This window comes from Diadema antillarum, unplaced genomic scaffold, assembly GCF_040938485.1.
Source record: "Diadema antillarum isolate AM-2024a unplaced genomic scaffold, OU_Dant_1.0 seq00000455_RagTag, whole genome shotgun sequence".
NCBI classification, from domain to species: domain Eukaryota; kingdom Metazoa; phylum Echinodermata; class Echinoidea; order Diadematoida; family Diadematidae; genus Diadema; species Diadema antillarum.
This window is the reverse complement of record NW_027271427.1, coordinates 394,519-413,374: the sequence shown is the minus strand read 5'-3', so window position 1 is coordinate 413,374 and position 18,856 is coordinate 394,519. Positions and strand designations below refer to the sequence as shown.

Sequence of the window (18,856 nt, the reverse complement as noted above, 5' to 3'; positions counted from 1 at the left end):
AACAGAAAGGAAAATAATGAATAGAACGAAAAAAAAAACCCTGTACATTTGCATGTAACTGGAAATTGTGAGTTTATCAAATTCTCAGTTGTCTCAAGAATGTCTGAAATCATTTCCCCCGAAAACATATGACACTATTAACATACAAATTGTACACGGCCAGCGCCACGTTTTTTCTTCTTTTTTGGTAAGTGTTTGCGTGTCTGTGTGTGTGTGTGTGGGGGGGGGGGGGGGGGGGGGGACAGTTTATCATTTCTGATGTCACTTCCGTGTTTCAAGTTCAAGTTTCAAGTTTGTGAAACGTTTATTTTCCATCTTTTTCATGTAGGAAATCACATGCATGAAACTATTGTACAAGGAAGGCAGAACCTCAAAAAAGCAGACCTTGTGGTGAGCTGCCTTACAAAATACATTACATCACAAACACAAACACACACAAAAAAAAAAACATAATAATAGTTCCCATGGCAATCATCAGCTAAGAAGAAAAAAAAGCACACACACAACCCCCTCCCCCCCCCCAAAAAAAAAAAAAAAAAAAACAACCCTGTAGCACAATTTTCTGTTCCCACTTCCTGGTTTCTTCATCTACCCAGTCCCCGGTTCCGCCGGCCCTGACACATTCCAAATAACCATTATATTCATTCTCATGCTCAACGCACATTATGAAACAGGGACCATACTTTCACCGAGGAGAATTAAACAATAACAAGAGTTCTGGCAATTTACATAGGTCAGAGGTCAAATCTGCTTCTGTGTTCAAAGAGAGCACAACGGTGGCAATATCATGGAACCAAGTCAAACACCATTGCAGAAAAACCGAACACAAAGTCTTAATTTGTCTTGGTTTGAATAATTCAACATCAAACCATCACATCCAACATATAAGTTGTTTTGAACACATTTTTCTTTTCTTTGCTTTTTTTTTGCCGACATTAGACACATCGTCAACAAATGATTGACTGTAAACATATAAAACCACAATTGATAACAATTACACTGGGCAATGAAAATTTCCACAAAACAACTGATTACATAAAATGATAGCACATACATTACAAAGAATATCTTTACATCTTAGGATACAATAATACTCAAAAGCAATAAAGAAATGAAAGATTCTGGCCAACATCGGAGGCAGGAATGTCACAAGCTGGTGTATTACCAAAGTTCACCTAGAGCAGCTGTAGAACGTCTGTCCGGTACAGCAATGTCCGTGACGAGATTCTGTCTACGTCGTTGAATTTTACCATTCCCACCACCGCCTCGGGCGCTCTGAAAGTTTGTATGCAAGCAAAATGAAAATGATTAGAGGTGTTCCAACATATAACAGTATGCACATCTATAAAAACAACAACAAACAAACAAACAAACAGACTTAAAAGTCTGCATACAATTTGTAGCCAGTGGCGGATCCAAAGGGGCGCACCTGGCACGCTCCACCTCTGTGTTTGTTGTTAAAACAACAGAAATAAAATGAAAACTAGAAATATCACTTAAGGTGATTAATACCCCCGCCCCGTGACGACAGTCTTACCCAAGGAATGATCTTTCCTTGATCTTCTGCCATTTAAATGCCGTTACCATGGCAACGCAGCTTCCGACACGTCCGAAAAATATGTCTTGCACATCTTCCCACCAAGACTATTGTGTGTGCCACATTTCATAAGCTTTTGTCAAAAACTGAGGAAGTAGTTCAATCCACAAGATCTTTCCTTGATCTTCCACCATTAATATGCCATTACCATGGCAACGCAGCTTCCGACACGTCCAAAAAAATATGTCTTGCACATCTTCCCACCAAGACCAATGTGTGTGCCACATTTCATGAGCTTCAGTCGAATACAGAGGAAGTAGTTCAATCCGCAAGATCTTTCCTTGATCTTCTGCCATCTATATGCCGTTACCATGGCAACGCAGCTTCCGACACGTCCAAAAAATATGTCTTCCACATCTGCCCACCAAGATCAAGGTGTGTGCCACATTTCATAAGCTTTGGTAAAAAAACTGAGGAAGTAGTTAAACCCGCAAGATCTTTCCTTGATCTTCTGCCATTAATATGCCGTTACCATGGCAACGTACTTTCGGGTACTGTCAAAAAATGCGTCTTGCACATCTACAACCAAAGGCATACATCTGTACCAAGTTTCATGGAAATTGGGCAAAAACTGAGGAAGTAGTTTGCAACACAAAATTTTCCATCATTTTGGCTCATAATAATATGTGAGCTGTTACCATGGCAACATACTTTTTGTCACTGTCAAGAAATGTGTCATGCTGACCTATATCCTAAGACAAACATTCAATATGAATTCCATGAGAATTGGAAGAACACTGATAAAGCAGTTTTGCCATGAAGCATTTTGCCCTATATTTTACCAATAACATGCCGTTACCATGGCAACGCACTTTTTGCCACTGCGGAAATATGTGTCTTGCACATTAACATATTCAGACGAACATCTGTACCTAATTTCATAAAAATTGATCAAAAACTGTGGGAGGAGTTCGCGACGCAAGATTTGTACCCATTTTTTCCCATAATATGCCGTTACCATGGCAACGTACTTTTGGGTACTGTCAAAAAATACGTCTTGCACATCTACAACCCAAGGCACACATCTGTGCCAAGTTTTATGGGAATCGGTTGAAAACTGAGGAAGTAGTTCGCGACGCAAGATTTGCAACGGACCGACCGCCCGACCGCCCGACCGACCGCCCGACCGCCCAACCGTCCGCTGATTCCTATATACCCCCTTCAAACTTCGTTTGGCGGGGGTATAAAAAAAATGAAATGAAACCCGGAAGTAGCATCAGACAATGTCAGATAAAACTGTTTGCGCCCCCAACCCCCACCCACTTTACGCAATGCCTGGATCCTCCCCTGTATAGCTGTCTTTCATCTCTGATTTCTTACAGTGAATTATATCTGAGATCGGAGCACAATATTGTATACAATTTCACCCACAATCTCCATCTTGTCTAGCAATCTTATTAGCAGAGTTTGCATTGGGGTTAAAATCAGAGACTGATGAACCCAAAGAGCTGAATACTATTAAACGGACAATACAAAGAGATGTTAAATATGGTCTGCAGGGGGAAAGAATGAAGTCTTCTTTGAGAACCTATGATCTACTGAGGGCATTCAGGGATTTTTTACAAATTGTCTTTATGTGGATGCTTCATAGATCATACCTAAACCTAATGGTGAGCCCTGAATGATTTCTAGCGGGCGCGCGCACACACACACACACACACACACACACAAGGATTCGCTTGGTTACGTTAGAATTTAAACTGAATACAGCAGCACAAAGCAAACACATAAATATTCTACATTTGTTTGATATCCCACTTGCACCTGTATTTTTCTGATGCAGTACTGAATTGCATGGTGATGATAGTTAGTCTGCGACATCAACATTAGATGCAAAGCACCTGAATCATTGTATCCTGAAGTCTGACTTCTTTATCAATATTTATATTAATGCTGACACTTTTTACTCAGCAGTTACAGAAGACATTAAAAAAATCATTTGTATAAAGCTCTCTTTTGTGACAACACTTTACAAAAAAAATAAATAAATAAAAAATCCTCAAATAGACCAAAGTTTTAGTTGGCACATGTCATGACTAAAACACTTTGTGCTTTTTTTTTCTTTTTTTTTTTACTGTATGAACAAGTAAACACCATGCACACACAAACATGTAATTGAGTATCTGCATATAAGAACGACCCAAGTTCATGGAAGGCCATTTCGAGTAAACTTAAAAAAAAAATCATATCTTTTCTATTTGTCCAATAATATTCTATTCAACTGTGATGGGAAGGCAACATTGTATAAACAAATTAGAACATATATAATTATGACAATTAACATTTACATTAATTGTGGAGATGTCATTTCGTGCGATGGACTTGGGTCGTTCTTTGAATCATATACATGATAGGCTGCCATGAGATGAGAGAAGCGATGAGAGAGGGCGCTATAATATGAATGTAAAAATGACCCAAGTCCTGGACGTGGGTCATTCTTACATTCATATAAGATTTCACTCATTCATTTCAGGCACTTCCGGGGGTAATTAGGATGTATCATTCACACACAAGATGAGTCCTTGCATAAGCTACAATTTCCCCATGTCAAACTGAATTTGACCAAAAATTGCACTTGGGTCGTTCTTATATTTAGGTCTTCAATTGTATGCCTACACATTTACATTTAGGGAAGTGGTTATGTGAATATCTACATCAGTCTGCCTAAAGGACGCAGATATGATGGGGAAAATAGTTCGAGGATGATGATAAATACAGATTGCACAGAATTGCATTTGGTATAATACTACATCTACAGAGCGTATAGAAAAAAGTAGTCACCCAGCTTGGGAGGGCTCCCATTTCATAATTGTCACTAATCAAGAGTGCAGTGGTGGTTGTGAAGAAAGAAGAAGTCTTTCTCTTACCTGGTTATGTTGACAAATGCCTTGCGTGATTGTCACATGAACTTTAGAGACAACAATGACAAATTGCACTTTTCCAAGTTTGAGTGTCACATGAAGGAATAATGAAGTCCCGTTGATGAATAGATGAGATCTGTCAATAAAAGTGACCAAATCAACAGGCCGGCCTGTATGAATGCAGATTTGTGTTTGGGGTTGTTCTAAACTTTTATGGTCCATAACCTCCAACATGGCCACCGTTATTGATAACTTGGTCACTCTCACAAAGGCTAACTCATTATCCATTATCTCTCTTCATATTTAAGACATGGTTTGTGCGGCAAGGTATAAGTTGAATATGAACAGAGAAAAATGGACTGTGTTGGTTGGCCTAAGTGGGAGTAACGACGTTATTGGACAGGTGGCCATGTTAAAGGTTGTGGACCACAAAAATAAAAACATGTTAGAAGGAACACTAAACACAAACCTGCATTCGGACAGGCAGGCCTGTTTACTTGGTAACTTTCATTGACAGATCTCATCCATTCAGTGAGACTTGCATTGTTTTTTCATGTGGCACTCAAACTTGGAAAAAGAGCAATTTGTCATTATTGGCTTTAAAGGTCATGTGCTCGTCATGCATGACATTTGTCAACATAGTTAGGTATCAATGGAAAGAGGAAGAATTCCTCTTTCCTCACAATTAACATTATGCTCTCCATAACTGACACGTATGAAATGGTAGCCTTCCGAAGTTGGATTAACTTTTTTTATATACACATTGTATATTTGCTGGGATGCATACTTGGTTCTCCGTGCTCAACTGAAATGAGAAGCCTCCCTTCTGCGTTGACTTCTCTGCAGAATGGGTCAAGATCCTCTGAGGTATCACACCTGATCAGCCTGAATTAAGACAAACAAAGAAAGAAACAACAAAAGCAATGTGTACATTGATCCGTGTGATGCTGGGTATTTATGATAAGCAAACAGTGTCTACAAGAAGCCAGCGAGTCAATATTGATGCGCTCGTTTAACTGCTTCGTAACAATATATGCATCACAAACCTATGTCAATATTCAATGGCAATCCCTCTTCGTTCATGTATGCTCTTTTCTTTCTTGTTTGTTAAAACATTTTTTTTAATGCGAAAACCAATCTCTTCCCAAAAAGACGAACAAAAGTTCACACCTTTCCAGCTATATGTGTCTTGATTAAAGGAATCCTATTTTAAAGGAACACATGCACCATTGCGTTTTCTCTGTATTTTTTTTTACTTCCTAAAATATATATTAGAATGTAATATGAATTCTGACTTCTTACACCCTATATATTCCCTTGATCGTTCCTCCACAGAAAGTGACATACTCCATTCAAAATTATGTAACACAGAATTCTCTGGAGAATGATTATATAAAATTTGTGTTTAATTTTCAGATCAGATTTTTAAAGTGGAATTGATATCTATCATACACAAGTGGTATCCAAGGAAGCAAGTTTGAGCAAATGTAAATAGTTTGCGGAATACAACTTTAACAAAGCTATATCATGTATTCATATTTCTTGGAAATTGACAAATTTATTTCAAAAGTGGAATTGATATCTATCATACACAAGTGATATCCAACGAAGCAGGTTTGTGCAAATGGAAATGGTTTGAGGAATACAACTTTAACAAAGCTATATCATGTATACAAATTTCTTGGAAATTGACAAATTGATATCTTTTTGCGTTATGCATGCTCTGTATTTCATTTCACCCTTCTGTGGGATGGAAAGTAATTACGGTTGAAGTCAAGTGAATAAAGTGCATGAAAGTAAGCTTGAGATACTAGGTTTTATTAAAACTTACGATACATGCTTGAGATGAGGGTGAGAGCTCAGAGATCTGATCAACTTCTTGGCTTCTTCATTGCCCACATCCTCGTCCGTCACAGACAGCCTAGTTACTGTAGGTGGTGCGAGTAAGGACTGGCGTAAATGACCGTTGCTTACAACCTCTGATATGACACCCTGCAGGTTGAGCTCCAAGTTGTGAGAATAGAGCGGCCACGCATTGTCTATAGGGAAGGAAGAGCTTCCTTCTTCTATGTAAACAGAGACCTTCTCCACATTGGGGCACAGGGAGACCACATTTAGCTGTTTGAGAAGAGAGAGGGATTTGAGATCTCCACCAAGATGAACGATAGGACTCCTCACAAAGCCACTCTGAAGAAAAGTAAGGAAAAAAGATGAGAAGAATGGATGCGTTTACATGCACTCACTGCTGCTTTAGTCACAGGTCTCATAATGAGATGACAGTTAGAACGATTTTTTGAATTGTATACATTTGTAGTCGTAAATTTTGTCATTTCAAAGAAAATGTGAAGAAAACAATGTAAGCATTGCATACATCCTTAGCCTATTCGAATCGTATCAATTCGAATCGACGCAAACAAAATTGCATGCTCCCTTAAAACTTATGTCACAATTGTTTGTGTCTACACCTCGAACTAAAAATGACAAGAAATTACAACCTTTACCCACAGTGCTTAAATAGTCATAGGAACACAAAGCAAATTACGGTCTATAAAAACATGTATATTATACAAAATGCCAGTTATCTTCACCATCCTAACAGTGATACATGTGGGTTGTATGAGAGGCATCATCGATCATTATTTTCTCACTCTATCAATCCTGCTTTATTCTGTTTGGTCGCTCATCTATCAATGCAGTAGACGTGCTTTGGTGTTATAACATCTTGTAAACACGCACAAAGAAATACACAGATATGTTAACAATATATCACATTCAATTCAAGAGAGAACTTTATTTGGCTTGCTATATCTACATTTTTTTCAGTAGGTCTAGATACTGTAGACATAAAGTGCCCAAATAACAACATTTTTCAGCTGCAGCCCAATGTCATTGAAATCTTACATTGTAACTAGGAAGAGTGCAGTATGACAAATAACTGACTACATAGTTTTTGCCTATCCTTGATAATTACCTGCAAATCAAATGAGATTCACAGAAAACGTTGGAGGACGACCTAACAGTGAACTGTTTATCATTTTTATAAAAGAAAAAAGTATGAAAAGTATAAGTTATGAAAGTGGGGATACCACGTTACCAATCCTTCCCAACCTGACCTTCTCATTCCCTTTATTGAGGAATTTCGCAAGTATATCCGCAAATGATCACGAAGTGGGCACTCATGTTTCAAATACTATGAATAACAAATCATTCAGATCCACATAGAATTCTACAATGTGATAATACATGTATTTGCAAACTCTTTTGTTTTCAGCGCTGTGCTTGAATAGCAAAAAAAAAAAAAAAAGAACATTCATACAATCCAGACATCCTGCATTTCCCGTCATAAATACTTCTGTATGAAGTGCACATACAAGCACTTTCAAACACATATTTACGTATGTATTTAATGGGCAGTAATTGTCATTAAATTCCTTGTAATGACTGTCTGTTCCTGCTCTATATTCATCTCACCCTTTGTACACCAGCGTTATATGGATGGTGATCACAAAAGAGAAATGATTCCTTTCTTCCTCACTAATGACAGTATATTGCCTTCATCACAGAATTTATATTTGTTAAAAGTCAAAGGTAAACACATCTATTTTCCTGATCTTTGTTAAGGCGCATGGGAGCAGCATTGATATACGTAGATAAAGCCAGTTTGGAGAAGTGCATGCAAGATTCTAGTTGTTGTTTTTTACGAAGAAGAGAAAGATAGAAAATTCTAGAACAAACCTCATTTTCAGCTTTTTCCTTGTTGCTTCCCAGACGTGACATGGAAATCTGAAGTTCAGAATGAAGTAGCAAAATCATATATTGTTCTCACATTAACAGCAACCAAATTAAAATACCGTCAGCTAAACTATATAAACGTTGATTTTATCACAACCAGCGAATCAAAATATTATAAACAGTGTCTCACGATCTCACGCATGGCACCGATTTTTAATATGCATCGGGTGAAGTCTGCAATTTGGGCCAAAAATAAGCAGCATAGCTCAAAGAATTAAAGTGATAGTTAGCAATAACTATTGAAGGTATATTTCCCTTTTCTCTTTCAAAATTAGTAAAAATTAATCACTTAAGTATGCACCAGATCGCATCATTAAGAGTTATTAATGATTTTAAAAAAAGCTCCCTACCGTGGGAGGGGGAAAACCCCCTCGTTCGCGCGCGCATGCGCGCGAGCGCCGAGACGCAGAGTCTTGAAAATCTCACTCATAAAAGTTTTTTGAACTTGGCATCCCTGCAGTGTTGCAATACCTGATTGACTGAGGAACAACTTTGTTTAGGGAAAAGGTGAAGATGGAGCAGGGAAAGGAAGAGGCAAATAAGGGGAAAAAGAACGAGATATATGAACAGCTACCGAGTGGGGTGGAAGGTTGACGAACATCTCCTTACATTACCATTTTAGTAGGCAAAAAAAAATGAGGAAAAATAACATAATCAGGTAATGAGGATTAGCATTGGCACTTGAATTTCATTATCTGATACAATCATTCATATATAATATAAACGTTAATTTAGACCCCCACTTTAATTCATGCACTTTTACAAAAAACAGCTAACCTTCAAGTAAACTGATGCTGAAATACCACGCTGAAGTATTTAAGTAGTGAAGACTATTACATTATACAACAAAGCACACAATTTTATGAATATCACTGCTGTATCAAACTAGCTTGAGTGGCCTTCTTGGCGATGGCTAAGTATGAATCTATTTCGCTATGTCCCTTCTTGGGAAAATCACAGAATCTAGCTTAGTAAACTACATTTGATAATACTCTGTTGCACCTATCAGCGTCGAAAGTGAAGTATGGTGGGCAGCAAATATGCTTGCATCTGTCAATAGTGCCAGGGTATTGTGTATAATTACTCAGACAAGACTAGACGCGCGTCTTGGTACTGATTTAGTAGCATTCAATCCGTCTTTTAAATTGTGAACATCTTCACCCAGTAAACTATTGGTTCAAGCAAAATTCAAAAGAACATTATTTTAAGAGTGAGCAGGATAGTCATTTTCCTTCACAGTTGAAGTACAAGACAGTGAAGTAGAGGTGAAGTACAAATGTAGCTGCACCTCCTTCGAAATCTTTAAGAAGAAGTTGCAGCTCATAAAGCTCCGATGAGTTTCTGTTTTGTTTTTAGCTGCACATACAAAATTGTAGAGGATCTTTAACTGCATACTGGGCATTCAGCACTTGACAAGCATAAGGTACGATAATACTACAGCGGCGGACTGTACCAGACGGAAAGAAGAAGAAGAAGAGAAGAAGAAGTACTTGGAAAATGAATGTTGTTCATAAAGCTATAATAAATTATGTACATGTAAAAGAAACATTGCCAGTCCAGCTACAGTCACAAAAGGTCCGACGAATATCTCACTATGACAGATGGATCTCACGGCCTGAAGCAAACCCGATTTCCTTGTAAAATTTCTTCAAACTTACCTCGTTCATAACATCTCGAACAGTAAGGGAACTCAGACATGGTAGATGTAAAACGGAGTGAAGAATACTAGCCGACATGGAAGCTCCGAGCAGTTCCATTCGCTGGATCTAATTAAGGATCAAAATCGATGTAGTGCTGATCGTGTAAGAAGTTACTGCCAGTAAAATCTCGATTACATAATAGGAAAGTAATTTGGCACTTTGTGGTGCTTGATAATTCCACAGATGATACCTTATATTTTACTCATATTCAGGTATTTTCCTTTGCACTAGAAAAAAAACCCCAGTACTACTGAATAAGTCTTTAGTATTTGTCTCATTTTATGTTTTATTCTAAAAAGCAGGGGAAATGTTACGTCCGCCACAGTCGACAGTGGTTAATTGACTGGAGCTTTGCAGAAATATATGAGGAAGAAAAATGATATTATGGGAAAAGATTAATATATCATTTTGATTCCGACAGAAATGCACATATTTGATTAGAGATTGCAAGAGGAGGGTACGAACATTTTTAACACTTAATTCTGGGGGCAGTGGGCTTTTAAGGCAAAAAACAAAAACAAAAACAAACAAACAAACACACAATAATGACTTGCTATCTCATCCAATTACGTCATTGTCTATGATACAACTGTTTTGAAAACTAGAAAAAACGTTTGAAAGAAATGAGCCGAAGTAAATTTAAAAAAAAATGAGACAACCCTGCCTCTCATGCTGCTGCAGGACGAATGCAGAAAATTTCGTGAGAGTAGTGATAACAAACAATCATCTTTAGTGTCATTAGCTTCCCTTCATTACTGAGAGTTAAATACATTGCGTAGACTATGAGATGGGTGGTAGACTTTTGGCTGAGATGGGTCTAGAGGTTTCCAACGTTTTTTCGATGATTATTTTTTGAGATAATAAGAAACCTCCTATAAAATATGAAAGAGTATAATTCTGGCATGGTGCAGCTACTCTTGGCGTAAGACTCTGATGCAGCAGGGGAGAATGATGTCAGGTCCCTCCTGGTGTGTTATTGATTGAAGCTTTGCAGCAAAATAATATAAGGAATAAATTAATGATATTACCATTACAAAAAGATAATAACCACATTACTCTGACCAGTTCTCATATTCCCTCACTGGCTCCCCAAACATAAACGTATCAGCTTTGCTCCTTATTGTTTACAAGATATCGTCGGTTGAGAATGATAAGGGCGTTAAGTTGTCACTAAACCCATAGTGTTCGAGACAACGCCCTTCTCACTCTCAACAGACGATATGTAATAATCTTGCCCATCTTTTCTTAAAGATTTGATTTCCATCTGCTCATCAACTTCAACTAGTTCTCTCCGTTCTTTCTCCATTCTCCAGTTATGACGTGGTCCCCGCACCTATACCCGCATCAGCTACGGCAATATGGCTTTTTTTTTCCTGTTATTTCCCTACCTCTTTGCAATAAACTTCCTATCTATATTCGTAATGTAAGTGTTCACAAGTTCAAATCATTGTGGAAAACTTGTCTGTTACTTAATCCTTATTTTGTTGTTTTTGTTGCTGCTGATGTTATTTTCATTATGCACATAGTGCTGTACCTTACCCCATTTTGTTTCCGGATTAAAGCCCTTAGAAACATCAGTATTACGCATCATATAAGGAATCAACTTTAGTGTCATTAATAATGAATGCTTCATTCATAAAGTGCATCAAAAACAGGTACTTCTATGCGCTGTACAATTCAGATAAACAATCAATCTAATAGACACAATATTTACACAAAGGGGTTATGAATATTCATCTTAATGATGGAAGACGGAAAAAACGGGTTTTCTTTCCATCCCTTCATCATCTCATTCACTTTAAGTGATTGTGTCCCATATCAACTTGTCATAAATGTGGAAAGGTGAAAACTTTGAACATAAAATACTATGCTAAAACTATGCAACATGGAAAGAAACAAACTATTCTTTTTAGTCCACCAAGGCGAAAACATCGTTTAGTATCTCAATCATCTGTTTGTTTGTTTCTTTTTGTGTTGTTGTTTTTTTATTGCAAGAAGGTTTACCATCCATTGAAAACCAAAAGAAGCAAAGAAGATACATATACCTTCGATCCTGCTGCTGATGTACAGAGGGCAAGAAAGAAATCGTCTGCTATGTTGACATCGCCAAGCTCTAACCTCTGAAGGTTTGGCATGGTGCAGATACTCTTGGCGTAAGCCTCTGATGCAGCAGGGGAGATGTCAGGTCCTTTCCTGTGTTCTATTGATTGAAGCTTTGCAGCAATATAATATAAGGAATACATTATTGATATGACCATTAAAATATATGTATATAATAATCTTGCTCATACTTTCTTAAAGATTTGATTTCCTTCTGCTCATCCACTTCAACCCGTTCTCTCCGTTCTTCCTCCAGACTCCAGTTATCACGTGGCCCCGCACCTATACCCTCAGCGGCTACGGCGATATGGATTTTTTTTCTTTTTATTTTCCCATCCCTTTGTAAGAAAAAACTCCCTATCCATATTCGTAATTAAAGTGTTGACCAAGTTCAAATCATTGTTGAAAACTTATCTGTTTATTCAATCCTAATTTTGTTGTTCTTGTTGTTGCTATTGTTATATCGTATGCACATACTGCTGGTTCTTTATACCTCATTTCTTTCGGGATTAAAGCCCTTATAGAAACGGCAGCATTACGCGCTATATAAGGAATCAACTTTAGTGTCATTAATAATAAATGCTACATTCATAAAGCGCATAAAAAAACACATGCTTCTTTAATTATGCGCTGTACAATTCAGATACAAGATACAAACAAACAAATGAATAAAAAGTATAACAATCAATCTAATACATACAATAATTAACAAAAGGGGGTTATGAATATTCATCTTAATGATGGAAGACGGAAAAACAGGTTTACTTTCCATCCTTCTATCATTTCATTCGCATTACGTGATCGCGTCCTATATCAACCTGTCATAAATGTAGAAAGGTGAAAACTACAAGTATAAACATAAAATACTACGCTAAAATTATGCAACATGGAAAGAAATAAACTATTCTTTTTAGTCCAACATGGCGAAAACATCGTTTAGTATCTCAGTCATCTGTCTGTTTGTTTGTTTGTTTGTTTTTGTGTTGTTGTTTTTTTATTGCAGGAAGGTTTACCATGCATTGGAAACAAAATGAAGCAAAGAAGATACATATACCTTCGCTCCTGCTGCTGATGTACAGAGGGCAAGAAAGAAATCGTCTGCTATCTTGACATCGTCAAGCTTTAACGTCTGAAGGTTTGGCATGGTGCAGATACTCTTGGCGTAAGCCTCTGATGCAGCAGGGGAGATGTCAGGTCCTTTCCTGTGTTGTATTGATTGAAGCTTTGCAGCAACATAATACAAGGAACACATTATTGATATGACCATTAAAGAACATATATATAATAATCTTGCTCATATTTTACAGATTTGATTTCCTTCTGCTCATCCACTTCAACCCGTTCTCTCCGTTCTTCATTCACTCTCCAGTTATCACATGATCCCCGCGCCTATGCCCGCAGCGGCTACATACGGTGATAGGGCTCTTTCGGTTACTACAGTATTTCCCCATCTCTTTGCAATAAACTCCCTATCTATATTCGTAATGGAAGAGTTGACCAAGTTCAAACCATTGTTGAAAACTTATCTGTTTACTCAATCCTAATTTTGTTATTGTTGTTGTTGTTGTTGTTGTTATGCACATAATGCTGTATCCGTCCTCATTTTTTTCCCGGATTAATGCACTTAGAAACATCAGTATTACGCGCTAAGGAATCAACTTTAGTGTCATCAATAATAAATGCTACATTCATAAAGGTAACGGATGTTTTATGTGCGCTGTACAATGGAGATACAAAATATAAACAAACAAATGCATAACAAGTATAACAATCAATCTAATACATACAATGATTAACAAAACGGGTTATGAATATTTATCCTCATGATGGAAAACGGAAAGAGTTTTCTTTCATCCCTTCATCATCTCATTTGCATTACGTGATCGTGTCCCATATCAACCTGTCAAAAATGTAGAAAGGTAAAAACTATAAACATAAAATACTATGCTAAAACTATGCAACATGGAAAGAAACAAACTATTCTTTTTAGTCCGACACGGTGAAAACATCGTTTAGTATCTCAATCATCTGTTTGTTTGTTTGTTTGTTTGTTTTTGTGTTGTTGTTTTTTTATTGCAGGAAGGTTACCATGTATTGGAAACAAAATGAAGCAAAGAAGAAAGATATACCTTCGATCCTGCTGCCGATGTACAGGTGGCAAGAAAGAAATCGTCTGCTATCTTGACATCGGAAAGCTTTAACCGACGCACAGTGGGCCAGAATGAGCTGAAAGTGCGCCAAAATTATATCCCATGGTTTCTTTTTACCCAAATTTGGTGTCTAGGGGTAATTTGGGGGGTAGAATTGATTGAACATAATTTCAAACTCATATGACGTCACTGTGATGCTGATTTTTCATTGGCTACCAAAAATCGGTCTGTAAATGACGAATAAAGCAGTGCAAATCTTAGGCTGTTTTATTTTCTTTAAAGGTTAATTTGAAAAGGGGTTCATTTATCTTTTCACATTCACTGACACTGCTTATCTACTACCATTGAATACAAGATGCTTACATAATTGGCCACAGAAAGTGTATAAACATTCTGCGATCGAATTCATGCTGCGCTGGAAGTTCCATATTATACACACGTACTGCAAAATAATACTGTTGTCCGTGTAAATTAGAATAAGTTTATGATGTACGCTGTACTTTTGGGTGAATTTCTTCACTCTATTCTAGCAGGACATAAATGTGTGATATCAAATCAATCCCTCTGCTTTATAACCTTAGGCCTATGCCATATCAATTTATACAAGCGCAACACTCGAAAAACCATTTTGTCTAATTTTACTGGAAAGATAACAAATTGTGAAGTCAGTAATCAGGAGAATGAAAGGTTATGACTTAACAACTAAGAATGAGTCTGCCGTGTATGAAGGTTTACTTGAAAAAGCTATAATAAAAGATTTTTTTAATGAAAAATCTATCGGAATCACTATCATGTGAAATTATAAATTCATCCCCATTCCACAAGGATTTTTTTTTTCTCATCAGTCAGTCGTCGGAAGCACTTTTTTTTTTTTTTTTTTTTTTTTTTTGCTTCCGGCAACCCACCTATTCCAAGTATGTGGGATCACAGTCTGATGAATCCGACTTGTATTTGTCGCCTATCAGGTCAATGTCAGACAGGTCGGGCATGATCCCATGAGGCAAGATCGTCCGATGAGGATCACGCGAGCAATGTCTGACATTGACCTGATAGTCGATCGACACAGTCGGATTCATCAGACTGCGATCCGATACACTTTGGTGAGCAGCCGGATAGCAACAGACTTTGCTTTCAAAGAGTAACCGATGAGAATAGAATATCTGTGTTTAGGTGTATAACGTTCTATCTGCATATGTCAAGAGTAGGATCGAAGTATTTAGGTGTCCATACAGTATGTATCGCAGAGGGAATAGCTTGTTTACAGCAGTGGCTATGACAATATGGACAATAATATGGCTATGACCTTGGTTATATGCAATTATGTAGGGCCTACTCTTTTATCTTTGAAAGAAGGGTCTTTTAGGTGCCGGAACTAGCCCTATTCATATATTTATAACTCTGTTTACCTCTTATTCAGTGTTAATCATGTTTGCGGGCCTTTAACGTGCAAGAAAAAAAAAAATGAATTAAAATATAATGCCGCCCTCATGCGGCGCCGTACACTGTATGATAACAGAATTCCTAAGTGGCTGCCAGGTCCAAAATATACGTAATGTGCCGCGGAAAATCGGCTCTAACACAAAATGTGGCAAAAGGTGGCAGCCAAATCTGGTATCAGCTTAAAGCTGAGACATCAGGGAATGTTGTGGTAATAGAATTTAGTTGGAAATCCGTGGCAATCTAAACTTTTCATTTGGATATATAAAAAAAAGACAAATAATTACCCTCTTTTCAAGGATATTTACCGGAAAATGTTCATGAAGATTAGGTTTCTTTGCATTTTTACGGCATTCATAACGTAAGATAAACTCTGAGAAATATGTTGGAGAAATTACAGGTTGATATCTCAAAAACTATATGTCGAAATTACGTATTCATTAAAGAGGTTACAATTTGCTTTGAAACTCTTAAAATGTTGTATTTTGCTACTTCAGGTAGGAAATATATCCCTTTAATGTACATATCTGATTTAAATATTTCACTGAAATATTCTTCAAAGTATTTCCTCTCAAGAGCGCATGTCAAAAATTAAAAAAATCCCAAGTGCCCAAAATAACTTTTGGCGCACTTTGGTATCTCTCTGGCCCACTGTGCGACGGTTTGGCATGGCGCAGTGTGTTATTGATTGAAGCTTTGCAGCAAAATAATATAAGGAATAGATTAATGATAATATGACCATTACAAAATGACCATTGAAATATATATATATATATATATATAATAATCTTGCTCATATTTTCGTAAAGATTTGATTTCCTTCTCCTCATCCACTTCAACCCGTTCTCTCCGTTCTCCTTCACTCTCCAGTTATCACGTGATCCCCGCACCTATACCCCATCTCTTTTCAATAAACTCCCTATCTATATTCGTAATGGAAGTGTTGACCAAGTTCAAACCATTGTTGAAAACTTATCTGTTTACGCAATCCTATTTTTTTTATTGTTGTTGTTGTTGTTGTTGTTGCTGTTATATCATATGCACATAATGCTGTATCTGTTCTCATTTTTTCCGGATTAATGCACTTAGAAACATCAGTATTACGTGCTAAAGAATCAACTTTAGTGTCATCAATAATAAATGCTACATTCATAAAGCTTATCATAACGTATGCTTTTATGTGCGCTGTACAATGGAGATACAAAATATAAACAAACAAATGAATAACAAGTATAACAATCAATCTAATACATACAATAATTAACAAAAAGGGTTATGAATATTTATCTTCATGATGGAAAACGGAAAAAACGGGTTTTCTTTCCATCCCTTCATCATCTCATTTGCATTACGTGATCGTGTCCTATAAACCTGTCATAAATGTAGAAAGGTGAAAACTATAAACATAAGATACTATGCTAAAACTATGTAACATGGAAAGAAACAAACTATTCTTTTTAGTCCAACATGGCGAAAACATCGTTTAGTATCTGAATCAAGTGTTTGTTTGTTTGCTTGTTTTTTTAATTACAGGAAGGTTTCCCATGCATTGGAAACTAAATGAGGCAAAGAAGATACCTTCGCTCCTGCTGCTGATGTAACAAGGGCAAAAAAAAAAAAAAAAAATCTGCTATTTTGACTTTGTATAGGTGTAACGTCTGAAGGTTTGGAATGGTGCAGATACTCTTGGGGTAGGACTTTGATATAACAGGGGAGATGTCAGGTCCGCAAAGGTGTGTTATTGATTGAAGCTTTACAGCAACAAAATATAAGGAATACATTAATGATATGACCCTTACAACAAGATATGACCACATTACTCCATGCAGTTCTCCAACCCCCCATTGGCTTCCCATACATCAACGTATCAGCTTTAAAGTTTTGCTTATTGTTTACAAGACATGAAATAATCTTGCTCCATTTTTTCTTAAAGATTGATTTCTTTCTCCTCATCCACTTCAACCCGTTCTCTCCGTTCTTCCTCCAGTCTCCAGTTATCACGTGGCCCCCGCACTTATACCCTCAGCGGCTACGGCGATATGGATTTTTTTTTTCTTTTTATTTCCCCAACTCTTTGCAAGAAAAAACTCCCTATTTATATTCGTAATTAAAGTGTTGACCAAGTTCAAATCATTGTTGAAAACTTATCTGTTTATTCAATCCTAATTTTGTTGTTCTTGTTGTTGCTATTGTTATATCGTATGCACATAATGCTGGTTCTTTATACCTCATTTCTTTCGGGATTAAAGCCCTTATAGAAACGTCAGTATTACGCGCTATATAAGGAATCAACTTTAGTGTCACCAATAATAAATGCTACATTCATAAGCGCATCAAAACACATGCTTCTTTAATTATGCGCTGTACAATTCATATACAAGATACAAACAAACAAATTAATGAATAACAAGTATAACAACCAATCTAATACATACAATAATTAACAAAAAGGGGTTATGAATATTCATCTTGATGATGGAAGACGGAAAAACAGGTTTTCTTTCAATTCCGTTATCACTTCATTCGCATCACGTGATCGTGTCCCATATCAATCTGTCATAAACGTATAAAGGTGAAAACTATAAACATGAAATACTTTGCTAACACTATGTAACATGGAAAGAAACAGACTATTCTTTTTAGTCCAACACGGCAAAAACATCGTCTAGTATCTCAATCATCTGTTTGTTTGTTTGTTTTTGTGTTGTTGTTTTTTTTTTTTTTATTGCAGGAAGGTTTACCACGAATTGGAAACCAAATGAAGCAAAGAAGATACATATACCTTCGATCCTGCTGCTGATGTATAGAGGCCAAAAAAGAAATCGTCTGCTATCTTGACATCGTCAAGCTTTAAGGTCTGAAGGTTTGGCATGGTGCAGATACTCTTGGCGTAAGCCTCTGATGCAGCAGGGGAGATGTCAGGTCCACAACGGTGTTCTATTGATTGAAGCTTTGCAGCAACATAATATAAGGAATACATTATTGATATGATCATTAATATATATATATATATATATATATATATACAGTAAACCTCGGATAAGTCGACGTCGAGTGAGTCGAAAATCACTTAACTCGAAGCAAAATGAAAAGTCCCGATTTTTCCCTATGTATTTTCTCTAAGAAATATTTGGATAAGCCGAAGTACGAGAGTCGAATTTCGGCTGTGTCGAAGTAAAACATTCACAATCGCTGCTTTAATATTCTAGTGACAGGCCA

The 18,856-nt window shown here is 36.9% G+C and overlaps 1 protein-coding gene across 1 annotated transcript; it reads right to left on the bottom strand.

The window, feature by feature from the left end:
* Window positions 1-1,246: 1,246 nt before the first annotated feature.
* LOC139732913 (uncharacterized) lies at window positions 1,247-18,509 on the bottom strand. The gene is made up of 8 exons (XM_071643751.1): window positions 18,420-18,509; window positions 13,105-13,272; window positions 11,996-12,163; window positions 9,909-10,016; window positions 8,194-8,241; window positions 6,290-6,645; window positions 5,246-5,343; window positions 1,247-1,275 (listed from the first exon to the last, which is right to left on the bottom strand). Exons 1-8 carry the CDS (start codon window positions 18,507-18,509, stop codon window positions 1,247-1,249), a joined length of 1,065 nt encoding a protein of 354 aa, XP_071499852.1.
* Between the last annotated feature and the right edge of the window lie 347 nt (window positions 18,510-18,856).